The sequence below is a fragment of the Myotis myotis genome, unplaced genomic scaffold (assembly GCF_014108235.1).
Source record: "Myotis myotis isolate mMyoMyo1 unplaced genomic scaffold, mMyoMyo1.p scaffold_m19_p_12, whole genome shotgun sequence".
NCBI lineage: Eukaryota > Metazoa > Chordata > Mammalia > Chiroptera > Vespertilionidae > Myotis > Myotis myotis.
In genome coordinates, this window is record NW_023416316.1 from 37,217,082 (window position 1) to 37,235,572 (window position 18,491).

The 18,491-nt window shown below is 41.8% G+C and overlaps 1 protein-coding gene across 2 annotated transcripts in view; it reads right to left on the reverse strand.

Moving 5' to 3' along the window:
- Positions 1-18,491, reverse strand: part of PCSK5 (proprotein convertase subtilisin/kexin type 5) — a 417,746-nt gene that overhangs the window by 38,075 nt on the left and 361,180 nt on the right. The window contains exons 26-30 of one of the 2 annotated variants that reach the window (XM_036330795.1): positions 18,108-18,244; positions 16,550-16,750; positions 11,827-11,907; positions 7,270-7,353; positions 5,907-6,102 (exon numbers count right to left, since the gene is read on the reverse strand). In XM_036330795.1, the coding sequence (XP_036186688.1) occupies positions 5,907-6,102; positions 7,270-7,353; positions 11,827-11,907; positions 16,550-16,750; positions 18,108-18,244 (699 nt within the window). The remainder of the gene's footprint in view (positions 1-5,906; positions 6,103-7,269; positions 7,354-11,826; positions 11,908-16,549; positions 16,751-18,107; positions 18,245-18,491) is intronic. The other variant, XM_036330796.1, reaches the window with a different exon arrangement.

Genomic DNA, 18,491 nt, shown 5'->3' on the forward strand with positions numbered 1-18,491 from the left:
CTAATTAGCATGTTATGCTTTTATTATCATAGATTACTGGTATGTTCACATACCAGTACTATATTATGCAGCATATCACTTTATTCAGCTCTGTTGCATCACTGCTCTCTTCTTCATCTCTATTAGTTCCAGACATATCAACTTCTTCAACTTCTATTGTATCACTGCTGTCTTCTGAGACACTGTCTATATATGTGAGATCATCTTCAGTTCTGTCCATGGCATTGCTGATTCCACATTTCTTGAAGGACTTCACAATCACCTCTTGTTTGATGCTATACCATGAGTTTAGGACCCAATTGCAGACCTCAGTGATGGTTGTTTTTTTCCACCCTTCCTGTCGGTGTCAAGTTATCTGTTTTTTGCATCCATCTACTCCATTCTCATCTCATCAAGGCTTTAAATGACTTGTTGATTGAAACATCTAGTGGCTATAGCTGACCTGCAAGTCCACCAGGAATATCTGCTAGATGTATTTGCAAATCTGATGCAACCCTTTTTGTCTTTTCTGTTAAATGTGCTCAGAACTGATTAAAGACAGGTAGGACTGGCTTCTTTAAGAGCCCCCCAGGTCTTCTGGACCAAACCTTTGCAAACCAAATGGCCATAATGTCTTCATTCATCCATCCCTTCTCTTGAACTTGCACAATAATGCCAGGTGGTATGGTCTCTTTAGGATGTTTTCCTCTTAAGAATAAGCATAGAAGGCAGTTTAGTACCATCTGCGCAGCATGAAAGCACAGCAGTATAGTGTGTCTTTTCATGGCCACTTGTTGATTTCCACTGTTTTGATTCCTTTCACATCAGCAGTTCTATTGGAAGGCACATCAAAATTGAGAGTCATCTCATTCATGTTTGCAATCTGACTTGGTTCAAAATCATTTTTTCTGCAGTTGTATGACATAGGAGTGAAACTGTTGGATTTTATCCTCATAAACTGGTGGCATTTTCTAAGCTAACTTGTTTGTGTCCTCATGGCCAACCCTTCTCTCCTCATGAAATTGAAGCACCATTTTGCCTTTACTCTAAAATCAACAATGTTCATTTCATTCACAATGTCATTTTCTTGCCTGACATTGAATAAGCTTGGTTGACACACATAAGCCACTCTGGCGCTGCTCCATAATCCAAGTTTTAAGTCTCTGCTCCAAGTTCACCCATTTTGCTGGTTTTCCTCTTAAGGCCTTCTTTTTTGGCATTTTAAGGAGTTGTTCTTCCTGTTTTCTCCACTGTCTGATCATACACTCAGTGGGAGGAGGTCCAAATTGTCTCTCTGCAGCTCTATTTCCATGCTCTTTTTCATATCTGATTACATTCAGTTTGAATTTTGCAGAGTAAAGACAATCGCTTACCAGTATTTATCTTTTTATTTTTTATATCTTTATGGGCTCAGAACGCTCAGGTCCCTATTGCATCTGTGCACTTTCCACCTTAACCTCCAATTACGGCATCAGCTGATGTCAGCAACAACAAGGTTCATGATTGGAGGAAGCCTGTTTGACAAGGTATGGGCAGCTACGCACCCACGCAGCTCCCTGCTTGGCTGACTTCTGTGTATAAGATGCTCCTCAATTTTCAGTCTAACGATTCTAGAAAAAAATAGCATCTTATACATGGAAAAATATGGTATGTTGTGTGGTTGACTTCTTCCAGGTAGAATCTGATGTCTGTATATTCATTGTACCTCTGAATGATTTAACTATCACACCGTAGAAATCACTAATTTCTTGTATATATTTAGTAAACAAAAATATATTGAATTTGTCAGGAAGAAATAGGATGGGGCAAAGAAAAGTCACATTTCTAATGTAGTATCAAGAAAGAAAAATGTAAGAAAGCAATTTAGGTCCAAGAGGGGAAACTAAATATTATTCACCTGAAAGCCAAGATCAGGCTTCCTCACACATTTTGGACCATGATGGAGAGCACTGGGAGAACAAGGACACTGCTATTTTGTCCAGCCCAGTCAATCTCTTAAAAATAAATTTGGCCCTGGTCCATGTTGCCCAGTGGTTGGATCCTCTGCCTGTGCATCGAGAGGTCTCGGGTTCGATTCCCAGTCAAGGATCCGTACTGGTTGGGGCTTGTATGGGAGGCAGCCAGTCGATGTGTCTCTCACACCTCTCTCTCTCTCTCTCTCTCTTTCCCTTCCACTCTTTCTGAAAAGTAATGGAAGAAATATTCTCAGGTGAGGACTAACAAAAAAAATAAAATAAAAATGAATTTGATAAGACAGTGGATAGAAATGTATTACATGTTTACCAAGAGTTTGATTGAACTTGAGAAATTTGAAATTAGGGAATTTAGTGCATTCTTAAACATATCACATCTTCTACGTGAATGAGAATGTGATGGAATCATTGTTTCTGTGTAGTGAAGAACTTGGCCTCACCCAAAGAGAGGTCTGGCCTGTGTTCCTAGCCAGCTTCTAAACTCTTGGAATTTCGCAAGTGGTAAGAATGTCCTTGTTATTCATTGTGAACCCCTCCAACCACACCTGATAGTGGATGCTAACAAAATTAGTCAGGGTGGGGATGGTCACACCCTCTAGATTTAGTGTGGGGATTGGCTTAGCCAGAAAGAGCAACCTGTGTTTAGAGATTGGGGATTTCGGACCGGTGATTCCGAGGAGTTTTTATTGCTAGTCCTGATCAAGTTTTCTCAGGAATAGTCTCTGGACACTGACGATGAGCAATTCCAGCACAGAATTTGAAAAGATGCAGCACAAAGAAAACATTTTCAGATTTTTGTCATAAGGGCATCAGTGGAAGTCGGGTGAGATGCTGAAAAGAAAGGAATGGATTCAAGCAAAAAAGAAAAAACAAACAACAACTCATTGAAGACTACTGCTAACTCAAAAAAACACGAATCTCAGGAACTTGTCGGGAGGCAGGCAGATGGCAATATGAAAAGGTGTTTTTCAAAGAGCCACTCTGCCAAACGCAGTTTTCTCCACACATATCTGCCCAGTAATTTGTCCTGTCTTCTCCCTGCATTCACAAAACTTAGGTGTGAATGCTCTATTGCACTGTTATTTTTATTTAAGAGGACAGATGCTTCATTTCAGAAGAAATGGCCACCTGTATTAAATTGCTACATTCAGAGTACTTTATGTTGAAGTCTTTCGGCTCAGATAAATATATGTAATGCGAAAGCTGTGTGGTCTGGAGCTTCGCCTATATTTTAGACATCTGAGACAGTGACAGAGCCTAAAGGAAGACCCCCTTTTTCAACCAGAGCTTCACATCTGTTCATATTTGGTGAATATGAGCACACCTTAGGTTTTGTGTTGCCTTTTAAACAATCACTAGAATGATGTATGTTACTACTCAGACTTTCTTCTTTCATGAATATATACTATACAGTGGTCACTAATGCTGACTTATAAATAATCCTGAATACCTGGATGCCATTTCATTGCAAATTGTGTGCCTGTCATAAATCTTACTGCTGTTTTAGGATGGATTATACCCAAAAGGGCGATTTCTCAGAAATAGTAACAACTTGAAAGTACTATGTTGTAGAAAGTACTATGTTGTGATCAGTCATAACAGATCACATTTTATAGCATTCTGTTTATATGAAATGTTCAAGAACAGGCAAATCTGTAGAGACAGGAAGTAAATTAGTGATTGCTTAGGGCTGGGGAAATTGGGAGTAACTGCTAAAAGGGTACAGAGTTTTCTTTTGGGGGATGATGGACATATTTTAAAATCAATTGTAATGATGATCGCACAACTGTATAAATATACGTACCATTGCATTGTACGTACACTTTATATAGGTAATTGTGTGGTATGTGAATTGTATCTCAATAAAGTTGCTATTAAAAAAAAAAAGGAACCCTAGTCATTTGAGAACATGGCATTGTGCAATGGTGAAACATGGACTTCAGGGCTCACGAGGTTTGGGGTGGGACCCTTACCATATCATGCATTAGTTGTGTGATATTGAGCATGTTTACCCCTTTCCTCATCTGTAAAATGAGGAAAAATAATAGTATCTGGATGAGAAGATTCATGTGAGGGTTAATGGATCATATTTGAAGTGCTTATTGCAGTGATGAGACTTTACCAGCACTCATCAAGCAGCTGTTTTTATATGGTTTCTTTTTCCTTGGAATTTCTTAGCCCTTTTTGTATTTCGGCTCTGAGAAGTATGGCAGTAATTGATGTAAGTGTCCCCTATGGGTTGTAGGCCCTTTTCAGGCTCAGACGTCCCTTAACATAGCTTCCAGTATCAATTCTTACACACCGAAAAGGTGCCAAATATGGATCTGCAGCATTGAGTCGAATGCAGTTGGCTCTAGACCAGGGGTCCTCAAACTTTCTAAACAGGGGGCCCGTTCACTGTCCCTCAGACCGTTGGAGGGCCGGACTATAGTTTAAAAAAAAAACTATGAACAAATTCCTATGCACACTGCGCAGATCTTATTTTGAAGTAAAAAAACAAAACCGGGAACAAATACAATATTTGTATTTGCATGTGGCCCGAGGGCCGTAGTTTGAGGACCCCTGCTCTATACTATAAGGGTATCATGATTTGTGTTTGGACCCTATATGATCTGTCTCAGTAATGGATACAAGTAGGTCATTAGGAAATGGGTATTGATTTTATCACCAAGTTCTTTTAATCAGCAGGAAATGAAATTTCTGATTATCTAAAATAGATTCTGTTGGTTGCCTCCCTCTCCAGTCTTCCTGGCTGCCCATGTTCTGATTTTATTTGGGTTTTCAAGGGTGAGTCTTGTTCAGCCTAAAGTGATCCTTTTATTTCCTTTCTCCCTGCCAGTGATGTAAGCTGTAAGTGAAGCATTCTGGCTAATGAGATGTGCAGGGAAATCTGAGGAAGTTTTCTTTCCTCTTGAAAAAAGATAAACTAGGAGAATCCTGCCCTTTTCTGTCTCTGGTTGTTGCAATGGCGGTGGTGATGTGTGCAGATGGGGCAGACAGTGTGGCTCAGGGGAGGACAAACTAAGGAAGATACAAGAGCAAAATGGAAAGATAGTGGGTTTTTAATGAAGTGTTGGCCACTGGATTGCTAAACGCTTTGTTATGTGAGATAATAAACCCTGTATTGTTTCAGTCAGTCTACTTGGCATTTCTGTTGCTTGTCACTGGAAGTTTCCTGATATACCTTCCCATTTGCTATTCCCACTTCCCTTTTAGTTACATCTTGGAAGTGGGAGCATTCATAGGAGGAGAAAAGGATTGATAAACCAGGGGGCTGGAAAAGCCATTAATAAATACTTCACCAGGTATTTTATTATCTTTGATTCAGATCTCACCTAACTTTTTAAAATTTTATTTTAAAAATATTTTTATTGATTTCAGAGAGGAAGGGAAAGGGAGAGAGAGAGAGAGAGAGAGAGAGAGAGAGAGAGAGAGAGAGAGAGAGAGAGAGAAAGAAACATCAGTGATGAGAGAGAATCATTGATTGGCTGCCTTTTGCATGCCCCCTACTGGGGATTGAACCTGCATCTCAGGCATGTGCCCTGACTGGGAATTGAACCGTGACCTCCTGGTTCATAGGTCGTTGCTCAACCACTGAGCCATACCGGCTGGGCAGATCTCACCTATTTTAAACAGAAGAGTTTCTTGTGTTCCACAGCCTTATTATTGTGATGGCAAAAAGACAGCTACTTGATCATAAATAAAAGGTGGGGAAAAAACATAATTTTACAAAAGTAAAAATATATACATATAATCATCACAAGAGAGAAGTGGGCATCTGGCATTAAGTTTTGGCTGCTATGGCCAGTGGTGATGTTGGACAGTCAAAAGGGAGGGACACTGGTAGGTGCTGTAACCCGGGAGGGAAGAGTTCTTTGGTGATAGGAAGGAATCATATCCAGATTACTGCAGGAAAATGAACACAAGCAGGAAGTGAAAGGAAAGGAGACTTACTCAGGGCACCCGGTGTAGCACCTGCCTTCGTGGAGGAAGAGAGGGTGTTCCAGCTGCGTCTGGCACTTGTCGCAGAGATCGGCTCCAGAGCAGGAGGCACAGGCCTCTGTACAGTTCTCACAGCTGCCACTCCTCACTGAGGGCCACGTGCCTTCGGGACAGGAGGCGACGCAGGCCTGAGCCAACAGATACGCGCCTGGAAACCCAGGGAAGAAGGCAGATCAGGCGGTCAGTGTGTGTCCCTCTGACAGCGTGAACATCCTTGCAGAGAACTGGTGCTCGCAGCAGCTTTTTAAACTGCCCCAAAGGTCCAAGTATCTCAGACTTGTCAAAAGGATGAGTTAAATCTCCAGACAGGAAATTGACAGCAGGAGGCTTTGGCCCTGTTTCTTTTACTTCCTACTGATACTGATGCGGGTCACTTTGGGGCTTCCCTCTGCCTGGTTGATCAATCTATTAACACCTTTGCCTGTCTTCCTGGTGTAAGACAGTTACACACGCACAGCTTGGTGGAGTCTATTTGGCTTCCTAAAGCCTGTCTCATTAGGACACTAACGTAGTAGCAACTCTCCCACCCAACGGATGGTCCATCTGTTTGTTTTTAATTGAAAAAATCAGATAGTAACATTATTAAAGAAAACAATTTATAAATCACCCTTCAGAATTCCAAGACAATTCCTTCAATTTTTGTATGCAAACTTTCCTATTTTGTTGGAGTAGAGTCATGGCACACATACCATTTTTAAATTCTGTTGCTTTTGCATCCCATCTCACTGTTAACATTGTACATAATAATCACTTTAATGGGAGCAGAACATTCTTAATTTTTAACGTTAGTGCACCATGTTAATAAAATATCTCGCTAATTCAGGGAAGTTATTTGTGGTGTTTTGTTTTTATAGATGATGAAGCAATTAATTTGTTAAGCTGTTACGTATTGCTCTTGTGTTTTTGCTCCTCTAAATTCAGCACCAGAAATGAAGAAACAATAGGCAGACTACTGATCCCCCCCTAGATCGCCCACTGTAAGTTCTCTTGTTTTGGCTAATGCATTCTAAAACAGCAGGGGAACCCCTAGAAATGTCAAGCACCCAGAGACCTAACGAATTCTGTGGCCAAAGCAGTTGCTAACTTCATCATGCTTTAGTTAAAAAACATTTCTTTTTCATTTTGGTCCTTCGAGAGGCAGTTTTTATTGTAGCTCCATGTTTGGTTGCCGTGTTGCTCCAGAGTAGCCACTGTAATAGGAACATGTGATGGGACTAGATCAAGTCCTGCAAACCCCTTACTAAAGGTGCTAATATACATGAGCTGCCGTGAATTGGCTTGGTCACTGCCACCGCCTGTCACACTCCACACTAACCTTTCGGACAGGAAGTGCACAGGGTTTCAGATCCATTGCAGGTTTTACAAGAGGAATGACAAGGCTGCTGCTTTCTTAAAACATCTATGGAGGGAAAAGGAACAAGGAGTCAGTTTCTTGAGCAGGCTTATAGTATTGGAAAAGATCTCATGGGCAATCTTGTCTCCTTTCCCACCCCAAATAGATTTTGTCTTAGCTAAATGTTGGCGCCAGCTTTGGCCTACCAAATGAATAAATGTGGACTTCATTTTTTTCTTACTCTTATTCTTTCATTGACAATTGATTGCCAAGACTCTCTTTGCAAACTTCCAGAGACAGGATAGTCTTTAATGCTAAGGGGACATTTGAACTAACAAATGTTATTTATTTTTTGGTTTTGTTAATCCTCACCTGAGGATATTTTTTCCATTGATTTTTTTTTTTTTTTTTAGAGAGAGTGGAGGGAGTGGAGAGACATGGAAAGAGAAACAGCGATGTGAGAGAGATACATCGATTGCTTGCCTCCCTCATGTACCCCAACTGGGGCAGGGGATTGAGCCTGCAACCCAGGTACGTGCCCTTGACTGGAATCAAACCCGAGACCCTTCAATCTGCAGGCTGACACTCTAACCACTGAGCAAAACCAGCTATTAAAAATGTGTGGGGGTGAGTGTTTGTGTGCTTGTGTGTATACACACATGAATGAGTTATTTCCCCATGATTCTTAAATGGCCAGTTCTCTTCATTCCAAAGTGATAAAGGAGAATTCATTGTGTCTTTCATGAAAAACGTATTATTAATTTTTTTTTGTTCTTTGAAACCAGATTTCATAGTTGGTCAATGTTTGGGTCTGTGTTCTTCAGAGTAGCCATGGTGGAATGCAACCAGAACTTATTCACCTTAAATTAGTCCCAAATCATTATCACCAAACTGGAGCCACCCAAAAGCTTTCTGGTTGGTCAGGTGATAAGCAGGCCAACCAAGGAAACATTAGCACTGTTTCCCCTCTTTCTTTCCCTCCAAGAGCATTTGATGGACAGGCTTTTTAAGAAAGTTTCAAAGACATACATAAGCCCTGGCTGGTGTGGCTCAGTTGGTTGGGCACCATCCCATGCACTGAAAGGTTGCTGGTTTGATTCCTGGTTAGGGCACATGCCCAGGTTGCAGGCTTGATCCCCAGTAGGGGGCGTGCGGGAGGCAGTTCACAGATGTTCCACTCTCACATCGATGTTTCTCTCTCCCTTCCCCTCGCTCTAAAAATCAACTTAAAAATTTTTAAAAACAACAACAAAACAACGGACATAGATAATGACCTCAAGGACATCATTCAATATACACTGAGATCATAACTAAATTTCAGTAATTGTTCAGGAATCAGCATGACTGACACAGGAAAATTAGAAAAAGAAGTTCTAGCTCAGAATGTGTCATATGAATGACTCTGACCTTCAGTCAACTGTTACATTGGCATCTTGCCATTCCCGTCTCTTCTTTCTTTTCTTCCTCCCTCCCTCCCTTTCTTCCTTCCCCTCTTTCTGAGAGTGCTTTCTCTTCCTGAGAGTCAGTCTGGTGGAGTTGGCTCTTTAGTCACACCTGTCTTCAGATCCCAGATGTGCTGCCAGGTAGGGTAACCATGGATACAATAATTAAACTCTCAGAGCCCTACTTTTCCAGGTCTCTAAAATGAGAGAGTGATTCTTCCCTGTAGTGATAGGACTGTAGTGAAGACTAAATGAGATAATGTGTGTAGAGTGCACACAGCAGCTCAGTAAATGGTAGCTCATCGCCTCCTTTCTCCTCTCTCCTGATTTCCTTGTTATCATTCGCCACATTCCCTCTCTTGGCATGGCTTGGTTTCTATGATGGCGCTCATGGTTAATTAGCTGGTGAGCCTTGCTACAGAGAAAGCTAGATTCAAAGGTAGGTGGGTGGATATGTAGATATATAGAGATATACATGATTGTCCATCCTGCCATCCTGAGTGGCAGTCTTTTTCTTAGAGAAAAACTTGCCCTGGTTTTCTAGTAGACTGATTGAGGTAATCTCCTTAAAAGAGAGGTGTGTGTGTGTGTGTGTGTGTGTGTGTGTGTGTGTGTGTGTGTGTGAGAGAGAGAGAGAGAGAGAGAGAGAGAGAGAGAGAGAGAGAGAGAGAGAGAGAGAAGCTCATTTAGTCCTGTGCAGAGCAATGCTAGTCACAGGATTTTCACAAAAGTAATCCACATGATTTAACATGATTGAGTCTTTTCCCTGAAGGCCCTTTTAATTTGACAAATCAACCCAAAAAAGAGGGCAGCCGAGAGATGAGCAACAGTTTTGTTGCTAACCTCACTTTTGACTAATCAACAGAGAAATGCAAATCAAAATCACAAAGAGCTATCACCTCACTCCTGTTAGAATGGCTCTTATCAAAGGGACAAGAGAGACATGTGCTGGTGAGAGATGTGGAGAAAGGGGACATCCCATGGACTGTTGGTGGGAATATAAATTGGTGCAGCCACTATGGAAAATAGTATGAAGGTTCCTCAAAAAATTAAAAATAGAACTACCCTATGACCCAGCAATCCCACTTCTGGGTATTTACCCAAAGGAAATGAAATCATTATCTCAAAGAGATAACTGCACACAGTGTTCATTGCAGCATTATTTACAATAGCTGAGACATGGAAACAACCCAGATGTTCATCAGTGGATGAATGGATAAAGAAGATATGGGATATATAGGGTGGGACAAAAGTAGGTTTATAGTTGTGAGTACATGAAACAGTTTAGCCTTGTATTATTATTTATTAATGTATTATTTTCCATATGAACAACTGTAAGACAAGTTTTGACCCACCCTGTATATGCAATGGATATATTCATCCATAAAAAGAGGGAAACCCTGCCATAGGACATTATGCCAAGAGAAATACAGAAAAAGACAAAGACTCTCTGATCTCATATGTGGGATCTTAAAAAACCAAACTCATTTAAACAGAGTAGATTGGTGTTGCCAGGGGCTGGGGTGGTGGGGTGGTGGTGAGGGAATGGATGAAGGTGGTCAAAGGGTACAAACTTTCAGTTATAAGATGAATCAATTCTTGGAATGTGATTACAGCATGGTGACTATAATTAATAATACTGTATTGGATAATTGAAAATTGCTAAGAGAGTAGATCCTAAAAGTTCTCATCACAAAAAAAGGTAACTATGGAGGTGATGGATGTGCTAACTAATCTGACTGTGGAGATCATTTTGCAGTATATACATATGTCAATTGTCATGTTATACCCATTGAAACAGCATAGTATTATGTTAATTATATCTCAGTGAAACTGGGGAAAAGAAAGGCTTCATTAGTGGGCTGAGTGCAATTATTCATAAAAAAATATTTGTCAGACATTGAGAACCTTGAAAATCTTTAATATATGTCCAGGTCATGGGCTGATTTTCTTTTGATTTTATCATTTAAAAAAATGGTGTTTTTTTTTGTTAATCCTCACCCAAGGATATTTTTCCATTGATTTTTAGGGAGAGTGGAAGAGGGAAAGACAGAGAGAAACACTGGCTAAAATGTTATAGTTACAAAGATATGAGTTTTTACTAATTTTTAAAATATTTGTTTAAAATATTGTGCATATATCTACACATACACATGTATTTACAATGACATATTTCACTTCCTGGCAATTTGCTATTTTACTGTGATACACTTGATATAAAATTTTTGGTAATGTCCTCATGCCTCCACTAGAGGGCACTCTGTACACACACTTAGCAGCAATTAAGCCTGGGCAAAGATTAGTGACTTAATCTCAACAAGAAAATTTTAACCTTGACCACAGTTTCTCTTTGTTTTCTCTCTCTCTCTCTTTTTTTTTTGTTCTCCAGTGATTCTAGCTTTATGGGACCTCGAAAACAAAAATCACCTTGACCAAGAAAATGTAGCGTCCATCCTTCAAAAATAATTGTAGCTCGACCACATAAAACAGGGGTTCTGGGTATTTTACTAAATAAGCGATACATGGTTCAAAATGTACAAAAAGCATATATCATGAAGCCTCCCTCCTAATCCATTTTCACCCTTTTTATACAAACTGTATCTACTGACTATTTATCGCGTTGCCTGTTTCTTTTTTTTGGTAACTGAATATATTTTAGAGACCATTCTTTATCGGCTCCTAACGAACCTCCTCATTCTTGTTCCTAGCTCCACAGCATTCCATGGCATGGATGTATCCTACTTCATTTTCCTAGTCTCCTATTGTAACCATCTAGTTTTTTCTCAGCTGTTGCCCTTTCAAACCATGCTGCAGTCACTAAGGAAGTAAAAGGTGAGGCTTTTCTTGATGGCCCCCCTCTGACAGACGTAGCCACTTAGGGCATGAGGAATGTCTTTAAATGCACTTGAAGGCTCCACTGCTGGATCTCCCCCCAGCCTCTCCCCTTGGAGCACCCGCTTATATTTTGTGTAGTGGTCCCTCTTTTCATGGCTTTTTCCTCCCACTTGCTCCTGGCCGCCCAGCTTCTTGGGTTGGTTTCTACGGCCCAGAGACTCCTGATTCGTTAGGATTGCCTTCTCCTCCCTATTTCCGTTACCTCTTTTGATTTGAAACTTCCACCTTCGTTGCTTCTGCAGCAGGCTCTTCACCAAAGATGGACTTGAAGTGAGCACAGGTTCTTTTTTATTGAAAAGAATAAAGTTTTATTTTTTTAATGCAAAAAGGATAAAGAAGATAAAGTTCACCTATCATCTTACCACCCAGAAATGTCTGCTGCATAGAATTTATAGGTTTTTCATCTTTATAGTGAATGTGTGAGTGTAGTGTATATATGTGTAATCGTTCACATTTTCTGCATATGTAATACCGACCCTACATTTTGCATTAAATTATTATAAATCCTATAGGCATTTTCTCTTGCCATTGAAATTCCTTGTAAACATTATTTTTAATGGTTTGTGTATTTATTTGCATGAACCGTAGTTCACGTAATTTTTTTATTTTAAGTAAAATAAAAAAAATTGCAAAAATGTTTTTTGCCTTAGATATATTTTGCATTTAATGTTATAAATCTTATAGGCATTTTATCTTGCCATTAAGATTCTTTATACACATCATTTTAATGGTTTGTGTATTTATCTGCATGAACCACAATTCACTTAGTTTTTTGTTGTTATTATAAATGAAGCTGCAATTAATATATTTGTGAATATACGTTCTTGGTTGAGTCGGACTCTGCCTGGCTATTTGGCATCCCAACTGAGCGTTATCTGCTGCCCTCTTTCGGGGACTATTTTTCCCAGACCTGTAGTACCCTCCAGGCTACCGGCTTCTCTTTTTCACGAGGAAGGGAAGGCTGTTTTGAAAGTGAACTAGTGTTTCATGTGTTAAAACTGCATCAGGTTAAAGGGTTAGGGAATAGATGAGCTTTTACTGTGTCACATTATGTGCTTGGAGCTTTATATGTGCTCTTTCATTTAATTCTCAAGCGTGTGTGAGGTAGTTTCACGTTCTCATTTTATAGGTGAGGAAACAGGCTCAGAGAGGCTGTGTAACTTGTTCAAAGTCACGTAGCTAGTAAAGGACAGAGCCAGGACTTGAATTCAGGCATGTCTAACTCTCATCCACTCCAGAGATGTTGTCGTACTTAATTTGGATTGTAAAATCGTTTGGTAGACGCCAAAGCAGTGCTGTGCTGGTAAAATGTCTCTTTGGAATACAAAACAAAACAAAAAACTTGATTTCAAACTGCCAATGATGTTATAACCCACTTACAAAATTCCTGGATATGTAACAATCAGTGCAACTGGATATACGCGGCTCTTTCATGCCACCAGGCAAAAGGTTGAATTACTTACCTAGAGACGTGTTTTCTGCACTCTGAGTTCTGATTGGTTAATTAAGTAACAACGATTTCTAAGTGAGGCCATTGTATACATTGACAAAGTCCTTCTTTTAAGTTCTCTAATGTTTAGAAACACATTTCCCATTATTGAGATTTTTTTTCACACATGAGTGGCTCTCAGTGTTTGTGACTGACTGGTATTCCAGTCTTTCTCAGAGCATAGGAATTAAGATCCAAAGACAGGCTACTAGTGATAAATTGTTAGGATGTGGTCAAAGATAAAAAGTTAATTCACCATATCTGTGCTTTGCAGAACAGACTACCATCAAAATGTGTAATTAGAGCCCGCTACAAACATGGTTTTAATCAGTGGTGGGACTAGGTGGGTAGGGAAATTATACAGGACTTTCCGGAGTCACAGGAGGAAAGCCACTTAAGGAAATCGGAATGATTTAACAGTCATGGGGTAAACTGTTTCCATACCCAACAATGGTTTCAGGAAACCAGCGGAGGCCATTATCTTTTTTTTTCAAAGCCCTGAACATTCCCACCAGCCTTCACACCTGAACACTTCCACCAGCAGTGGCTCTGTGATGCCTGAGTCACCCCGAAATCATTAGCAGCCTACTTAACACTGGCTGTGGTACTGGTCTAATTAATCTTTACAGTATATGGGTGACTGGGATAGGGGGCCTGGGGGTGATCTATACTTTCGTGCAGTGCCCTTTGGTGGCAGGCAGAAGAGAGGCTGAGCTGCTCTCTTTGGACATTCCTTAGTCTCAGCTGGAGGATTTGGCAGGCCTGGCTGATGTGTAGGGATCTTTGTACTAGGGTGGGAGGTATTCCCACTCTGTTGGTAGTTGAGGAAGAATGATGGTCCTCTCATCACTGTCACTCTCATTGTGAGTAGCCTCTTCATTGAAAGAGGAGTTCAGTGAGCTCTCGTTGGACTTTTATTTCAAGGGTTTCCCCCCAATACATGCTGACATAGACAGTGGGGTGGCATAGTCTTTAGATGCAAGCATGATCTTATTGTTTCCACTAGGGCAGCGATTTTCAACCGGTGTACCATAGGAATTTTTAAGACATGCGATACCTGACTATGTAGTCAGGGGCACTGACCTCTTTTCCCTTAGATTGTCAAATAAAAAATGACAACAGCCAACACAACAATAGCCATCCAGTGTGAATGAACCAAAATTATACCTATTTTTTGCCAGATTGGCAAAAGATAGACTTTTTTGGTGTGCTGCAGAATTTCTTTTTAATTGATTTAGGAGAGGAAGAGAGAGAGAGAATATCGATCAGTTGCCTCCCGAACAAGCCCTAACCCGGGAATGAACCCACAACCTGGGCATGTGCAACCTTTCGGTGCAGGGAACGACACTCCAAAACCAACCGAGCCACGCTGGCCAGGACAGTGTGCCACAGAATGTTAGTAATTAGTTTATGTCATGAGATGGAAAAGGTTGAAAATCACTGCACTAGGGAGTAGTGTGGGTGAAGGACTGAACTTTGTCCCATCTTACCTTCCCTACCTGGATCTGCACCTGCATTTAAAACAATACCACTACCTTACTGGTATCACCTACACTCTCATAAACACCCTGTAATTTGTCTGGCTCCCTCTAAGTTGGCCCAGAATGACTGCAATCTGCTTTCCATCATCTTAAAGGTGTGGCTGATTACGTCTCTGGGACCCCCTACCTGCTCTCCTGTTACACTTTCAACCTTGTTTTTTCAAGGAAAAGAAGTGGAGAGAAATATGGCCTTCACTCAGATACTCCTGGGGCTTTACAGAGCTCTTTCCCCCTCACTGTCCGTTTCAGAGGTGCCTAACCTGTGCTGGGGAAGCCGAGTCTTCCCTGGCTCAGAGAAGGAACAGTGTTTTCTCACTGTCAATAGTCTGCACGTCTTATTTCCTAGATCATGGAAGTGGAAAAGTGCAGCCATGGCCTTGCCTTTATTGCTTTTGTCCAGCCATGAGAATCATTCTCATCTGCTTCCCCATCTTTTGTTGCTGCTAAATCCCCAAACGGACTAATTCCTTTCTCTCTTCAAAAACATTACATTTTGATAGTAGAAAATGCGGAGGGATGGGTGTGGTGCCTTGACCAAGGGGAGCAATCAAGGCCTGGTTTCTGCCTAGCAAAGTGCGTAGTCCAGTTGAAAGGGACGTGTAATCATTTGGGAGATCAAGTCTGCTATGCCTCTTGGCTCTCTAGACGTTTTCATCATCTGGATGCCAGATAAAATACAGATGTTCTGAGCTAGAAACACAGCACCAGACTATTTTCCCCTTGGCCTGCATGGCCTCTTAAATGCCTGAATGGCAGACAAACTCGTTTTCAGCATTTTGGTTCAGCGACAATTCACGGAAGATCTCCCAATCTGGATTGAATGGTTTTCTTCCCAGCTCTTTCCCTGAAACCGGCCTGTGTTCTCTGTGGCCTTTGGCTGCTGGGTGTGCCATGGTCTCCGAGCTGCCTTTCCTTTGTTGCATAGGCAGTGCTATCGTGGTAGACAAGCAGCCACAGAGGTCCCTCCCCTGAAACCCAGCAACAGCTTTCCTCCTGCCCCATTCCTCACTCTCTCCAGCCCTTAGAAGACCTGTCCTGAGCAGAACCTCCTTTCAGCTGCCGTTGCTTCTGCACTGAGATGACCTTCTTTTTTTAAACAAATCTTTGCCTCCAAATCAAACAGAGAGCATCTCTTGTTTTCATGAGAGTCTCTGCACAGAAAGTGAGCCAGATTTTCCCAGCAGGAGGAGGACTTCGTTTTGTAACCTCCTCGGATGTGGAGAGGCCACCCAAGTCTGTGATCACCTTGCAAGGAAGCCTGTGGCTGAGGCACCAAGGCGAGGAGGCCAGTTCTGAAGACTCGGTGAGAATGATACGTGCAGGCCTTTATTGCTAGAGTCCAAGCTGCCACCTTCTCCCTCACTCCCACCCCTCTCAGGACCCCACTTTCCCACCTGCAGCTGGAGAGGGCAGCTGTTAAAAGGCAAAGCTTGAATGATGGCCATTTCTAATAACTCATCCAGACAGATCAGCCGTTTTAGCTTAAGTTCCAGTACTTCAGAGCAGTTCTTCCTTGCTTCACTGAAATAGCCTACCCTATTGGCAGCTTTCCTTTACCTTAATAAAGAGATACAGGAGTGATAGAAGCTATCCCTAAATCTTCGAGAAAATGGTGGTTGGGCCACCTCTCTCTGACTCTTTATGCGCTCAGAGGCCTGCTCCGCCCTTGCGGAAACTCAAGTGCCTTTAGGTGTTCCCTCCTGGCCAAAAGCCAGTTACAGCCTCCTTCCCTCTGCTGCCTTCATCATCGAAGAGACCCAGTGTTGATTCTCATCCCAAGCTTTTGTTTCACTGCCCGGCCTTCATCTCTTGGTATCCCCAAAAGCAAGGGTTAAAGAGGGTGGGAGGCCGAGAAGGCAGTCGGACACCTGCGATCGCCCTGGGGAGACACATACCATTCCAGAATTTGCCTTCTGTCTGGGTCTGGGTGGGAGCCACGCAGGTCCCATGCAGCAGCTGGAGTCCCGGTGGGCAGCTGCTGCACTCGTCATGGCCCAGGCCGGTGCAGGTTTCACAGGCTCGGTGGCAGGGCTCACAGCTGCCCATCTCTGTGTCGCTGTAGGAGCCAGGCCCACATTTCCTCACACAGCTGCCACCTAGGGAAGAGTAGTTTGGCTCAGTGCTCTGTGCAGGGTCAAGTTCTAAACAGGCCGTAGGGGACCTCATTTTTTCTTTGAGTTTGTTTTAAAAGACACCAGGATGGCATTAGCTTCTTTCAGCCAATCAATGTGTATTTTTTTGTTAATCCTTACCCAAGGGTATTTTTCCTTTTTTTTTTTTTTTTTTTTTTTTAAGAGAGAGTAGAAGGGAGCGGGAGACAGAGAGAGAGAGAAACGTCGATGTGAGAGAAACACCTTGATTGGTTGCCTTCTGCACGTGCCCTGACCAGTCCAGGGATTGAGCCTGTACTCGAGGTATGCACCCTTGATCAGAACTAAACTCTGAACCCTTCAATCCGCAGGCCATTACTCTATCTACTGAGCCAAACTGGCTAGGGCTCAATGTGTCTTTAAAAATCTAACACTTTAAGCCCTCTTTTAATTGACAATTTAAATTGACTATTAGCTCAAAGGGTTAAGAGCATAAAGAACTTGACATTCTTGAGGCCTTGAAAAACTGCAAATAAAACGAATCTCTTTATATAGAGCAATGGGAGATCGTTTGGGCTCTCTGTCCCCTTCTCTTCCCCACGAGCATTCAAGAACATCAGACTGCTAGTTCTTTAATTGGAAGACTCACAATATATTTCTTTCCCAGCCATCCATCTTCATCAAAGGCAATGAATTGACCACAACCCAAGAAAACAGACCTTGTTTAACTTTTACAGTGCTCAGAAATATACAACATGGATTACATCTCAAGGAGAGAGTTATGGTTCTGAATATTTCAGGTGACTTAGATTCCAAAGCACTATCTCCAGTGTCCCCTGCATCCTCACATTCACTTATGCTTCCATCAGTTTGGAGTAATTTGAGATTAATTAGTGAAATAGGAACTATGCTTCTATAATAAAAGCAGAAGGAGGTAGTCCTGGCTAATATTTATTTTCAAATCAAATTAAAATTTCCCCTTGGACAAGAGGTGCCCACACATGCAGACCCTGAAACCAATCAAACAGCTCTGTTCTTTCTTTCCTTTTTTCTTTTTTTTTGTTAATCCTCACCTGGTGATTTTCCCCCCATTGATAGAGAGAGTGGAAGGGAGGGGGAGAGACAGAGAGGGAAACATCAATGTGAGAGGGATACAGTGATTGGTTGCCTCCAGCACACATCCTTACTGGGATGGAGCTTGTAACTGAGGTATGTGCCCTTGACTGGAATCACACCTCGATTCTTCAGTCTGTGGGCTGATGCTCTAACCACTGAACCAAAATGGCTAGGGCCCAGCCATGTTCTTTGTGGTGGAGCTCCGGAGCCCTGTTTTTATTTTGTTCAATGCCACTGCCAGGCTTACCCCGGAGGAAGAAGCCCTCTTCACACCAGTAACACCCATTCTGGTCACAGATGTCACAGTTAGCAGTGCACGCTTTGCATTCAGACTTTTCAGTGTAGGTCTTCTCAGGGCAGGATTTGTAGCAGTGATGTTCAAACCTAGGGGAGAAGATGGAGTTTCTTCCATGAACTATGTTGATGTATTTCTCTTAACCACCATAATTTAATCTCCTCTTGTATGTCTATGCATAGTTTTTAACAAGTGTAGGTATTTGGGTTTCAAGGGAGAAAACTTCCTCTTGGTCTGTGTGTGCCTTCCACATAAGTCATTACTCATCTCTCTCTGGACCTCTGAGCATCCTTATCGGGATAGCTGAGAGGAGGCTGGGGAGAAGGACAGGGCTGC